The sequence below is a fragment of the Palaemon carinicauda genome, chromosome 5 (genome assembly GCF_036898095.1).
Source record: "Palaemon carinicauda isolate YSFRI2023 chromosome 5, ASM3689809v2, whole genome shotgun sequence".
NCBI lineage: Eukaryota > Metazoa > Arthropoda > Malacostraca > Decapoda > Palaemonidae > Palaemon > Palaemon carinicauda.
The window spans coordinates 54969659-54974489 of record NC_090729.1 but is presented as its reverse complement, the minus strand read 5'-3'; the positions used below and the strand labels follow the sequence as shown (position 1 = coordinate 54974489).

Here is a 4831-nt window from a genome sequence, read left to right as displayed (position 1 = left end):
TATAGTTCATAACTATATCTTGGACCCTGCACATGCTGCTACTCTTATACTAACATATCATGCATATGATATAAATTATATATTCCCTGTTTTGCAGTTGCCTTTCGCAAAGGCCTTGGAGCATTTGATACCCTTCTTACAATTCCCAATGGTGTACAAGAATCCTTTGATTGGGGTCTGGAAGGTCGTAAGGTTGGCCTTGTTTTTAGTTGTCTTTGTTTTAATAATAAAACGTATGGGAATAGGTAGGTTTTTTTAACATCATTATTAAATTCCTAAGTAATAGATTACAAAGATTAATGGTTGACTGGTGCCATAGTGCATAGACATATAATATATAGTGTTCCTCAAAGCAGCTTTCCTGGCACATTATTTTCCATGGTATACACGCATATACGGTTTGGCAGAGAAAACAAGCACGTCGCATTTTCATGAATTTCATCCTAAAGCGGACATAAGTATGATGAATCCTTGTATAGAGATCCAGCTAAAATCATTGCATGGTGAAAATAATGGAGGATGAAGTCTATTCCTGAAGAAACTCAAATAGTGAATGCAGGTAGGTCGAGGACACCGGCACTTCAACATCGAGAGAGAGAGAGAGAGAGAGAGAGAGGAGAGAGAGAGAGAGAGAGAGAGAGAGAGAGAGAGAGACTGTGTTTGTGTAATCAAGATGAATTAAAATAAAAGATATAGGCTGCAGCCTTAGCTGAAAAGTGAACGGTAAACCGGGAGAAATAATGGCACTGAATCTATGAATGAAATAACTATGCTAATTCAGCTTTCACTGAAGATTCCTCATTTTATCACAGAATACATTTTTGTTGTCTATTAGGAGAAAAATTTTAACGAAGACATTACAAAAGGTTGAAAATGAATGAGTTTTTCTTTCTATTTTTCACTTATAAGATACTCTCTCTCTCTCTCTCTCTCTCTCTCTCTCTCTCTCTCTCTCTCTCTCTCTCTCTCTCTCTCTCTCTCTCTCTCTCTCTCTTGTCTATTCTAGAACATCCAGTTCTGCAATTGCTTTCATTTACCTTGATGTAGATCAAAAGTATAGTTTGATCGCATTTATGTTATTACAGTGAATATAAAATAGTGTACTTTTAGTGTTGAAATTTCTTGGAAATATATTATCCAATATTTTCAATCTACGTTATGTTCTTCAAATACCATATACAGTATAATAAGTGTCACGACCCTTGGTGGGTCGTGGTGCAAGTTCTTATTGCATGAATAGGGAGAGCAGTGTTGGAAGTAATATCGGTAGTAAAATGGGCCAGCGGAAACGAAATACTTGGGAAAACTTACAGCAGTATTTATTAGCAACATTTTTTCTGAAAAGCCAACCTTGTGACTACCTAACAATTTACAACTTAATACTAAGTAAATAACAATGATTAACAAATAACTAAATGAACACTTCAACCAATTAATAATTAACAAGTATCACTCGACCAATAATAAAAAAAAATTCCCCAGCGGAAAACTACACACTCAACGAGAGTCAATTATTATTATTATTATTATTATTATTATTATTATTATTATTATTATTATTATTATTATTATTATTATCCAAGCTAAACCCCTAGTTGGAAAATCAAGATACAATAAGCCCATGGGCCCCAATAGGGAAATTAGCCCGGTAAGGAAAGGTAATAAGGAAATAGATAAATGAAGAGAAAAAATTAACAACAAGTGAGCAAGTCCTGAACGCGGACATGGTCCTCGTAGAGGACATACCTCCGCCAAGGTGACCTAGAGCGCCATATGTCCTAGAATCATGAATTGATGTGACTTCGACCTTCACATGACCTTGACCTTCACGTGACCTTCAAGTGACCTTGACCTTCACGTGACCTTGACCTTCACATGACCTTGGCTTCAAGTGACCTTGATCTTCAAATGTACTTGACCTTCACGTGACCTTGACCTTCAGGTGACCTTGACCTTCACGTGACCTTGACCTTCACGTGACCTTGACCTTCAAGTGACCTGCTTGACTTTTGACCTTCAAGTGATCTTTGTTCATTTGCCACTGATACTTAATATGACATTGATATAATGCACCAATATGACCTTGACCTTTGACCTTTATAAATTTGAACATCACCCATGGGTTGCGCCTGGACTAGGACTTCCCTGTTGGCTTATGCAAAAGTCAGTGCTTTATTTCTGTCTCTTGATATGGCCACTTATGTCATAGTGACACCAGTGACCCCTGTGACCTTGACCTTGGGGTGACCTTGACCAAAATTTAATCAGTTCTTCCATACACATTGGGGAACTACTTGGCCAAGTTTGAAGTGATTCCGTGTAGAAATGTGGCCTCTACGTTGTCCACAGACAGACAGACAAACAGAGAAACAAACAAACAAACAAACAAACAAACAAACCGAACCGAAAACATAACCTCCTGGCGGAGGTAATAAATCATTCTAAAAAAGGCAACAACGTCAAAACAGATATCTCATATATAAACTATTAACAACGTCAAAAACAAATATGTCATATATAAACTATAAAAAGAGTCATGTCCGTCTGGTCAACAAAAAAGCATTTGCTCCAACTTTGAACTTTTGAAGTTCTATTGATTCAACTACCCGATTAGGAAGATCATTCCACAACTTGGTAACAGCTGGAATAAAACTTCTAGAGTACTGCGTAGTATTGAGCCTCGTGATGGAGAAGGCCTGGCTATTAGTAGTAACTGCTTGCCTAGTATTACGAACAGGATAGAATTGTCCAGGGAGATCAGAATGTAAAGGATGCTCAAAGTTATGAAAAATATTATGCAACATGCATAATGAACTAATTGAACGACGGTGCCCGAGATTAATATCTAGATCAGGGATAATAAGAAATTTAATAGACCGTAAGTTTCTGTCCAATAAATTAAGATGAGAATCAGCAGCTGAAGACCAGACAGGAGAACAATACTCAAAACAAGGTAGAATGAAAGAATTAAAACACTTCTTCATAATAGATTGATCACCGAAAATCTTAAAAGACTTTCTCAATATGCCAATTTTTTGTGCATGTGAACAAGACACAGACCTTAAATGTTTCTCAAAAGTAAATTTGCTGTCGAAAATCACACCTAAAATTTTGAGTCATACAAATTTAAAGAAACATTATCAATACTGAGATTCAGATGTTGAGGAGCCACCGTCCTTGACCTATTTACAATCACACTTTGAGTTTTGTTAGGATTCAACTTCATACCCCATAATTTGCACCATGCACTAATTTTAGCTAAAAATCTATTAAGGGATTCACCAACCCAGATCTACATTCAGGGGATGGAATTGATGCAAAGAAAGTAGCATCATCTGCATATGCAACAAGCTTGTTTTCTAGGCCAAACCACATGTCATGTGTATATAGTATGAAATATAATGGGCCAAGAACACTTTGAGATCTATTACTTAAAAAATCAATAATAACGCTAAGAAACGACCCACCCACTCCCAACTGTTTCAGTTTGAAAACAAGGGCCTCATGATTTACACGGTCAAAGGCAGCACTAAAATCAAGGCCAATCATACGCACTTCCTGACCACAATCAAGGGACTTCTGTACAGCATTGGATATTGTAAGAAGGCATCACATGCTCCAAGGCCTTTACGAAAACCATAAAACAATATGTACAGGATTATAAATAATGTGATTGATGATACCCGTAGACTATAGTAAAAAGTTCGAAAAACTGGTCAACATGGAGGAGACGATACACCATGCAAGGCTAAATACCCTCCAATGGTTAATTACAATAACATTCCCCTACGGGAAAAAACACACTCTCAACTAGAGAGAGTTAAATAAAATAGTTTAACACTAAAAAAAATAAAAAACACGGAATACTTAGCCATATCACACTCTTTGAGGCTGGATAAAACAACTCCCACTGCTCAAAATAAGGTAGCGGCTCCACAGGCACACTACTAATGTAGGTGGTATAGCTCCGTAGGACTCCTCACCAAAGGCAGGGAAGTATAGCCCCAAATAAATAAAAATAGGAAATAAAAGTCTTACTTGGCCACTGTTTCCCTACATATCACAACGAGCTTTAAGGCTCCCACAGCTGGTCGTGGCGAAGATGCGTTGGCAGCGGCGCCTCTCCAGAGTCCTCTCCAAAGCCGGGATTTAATGCTTGGGCTCTACAGACTCCAGAAGAAAGCGGCAGGAACAGAAAAAACCCGCAGGTGGCAGAAATGCACAAGCATAAAGCTGTCAATGGGGTGTGCAATCCTCAAGAAGACTCAATTTAGCCATCACCTGTAGTAGGCCCCTCAAGCTTTAGTTTCTTGACTGGTCTCTTAAGTGAACGATTTCCTCACTGGTAAACACCGGTGTTTGTTGCCATCTAAGGACTCGGGAAACACGGAAAAGAAAACAAAACGTTAAACTAGACACATAAATTAAAATGAGCGGGGAGGAGGTTAAACAGCTTTTCAACAGAAAAAAAATTAAATATACACTAATTTTACATAACAAATAAATGTAGAACAAGGCTGATAAAAATCAAATTAAGAATTTACGTTAATAAATAATACCCTCGTCGCTGAAGAAAAAAAAAAAAAACATTTTTTAAGCAGAATTTTTTTTTTTTTTTTATATATAGATAAATGTAAATGCACCCGTAAAGTAAGAACCAATATTAATACATAATGGTCCTAAAATCAAACAGAAAGTACCCATAAAAAAATACAAAACAAGAGCTTTACATAGCTTACCATAATTGGCGATCTAATATTACTGTGCTTCGTCAAAACTCTCAAACTTTATGGAAATGTCCTAACTAAACCTAAATAAACTTACCGATACG

The 4831-nt window shown here is 37.0% G+C and overlaps 1 protein-coding gene across 1 annotated transcript in view; it reads left to right on the top strand.

Moving 5' to 3' along the window:
* The window catches only part of LOC137640896 (uncharacterized), a 46227-nt gene extending 41953 nt beyond the window's left edge, over nucleotides 1-4274 (top strand). Inside the window, exon 4 of the mRNA XM_068373355.1 lies at nucleotides 4088-4274. Within this exon, the coding sequence (XP_068229456.1) occupies nucleotides 4088-4274 (187 nt within the window). The remainder of the gene's footprint in view (nucleotides 1-4087) is intronic.
* The last annotated feature ends 557 nt before the right edge of the window (nucleotides 4275-4831 follow it).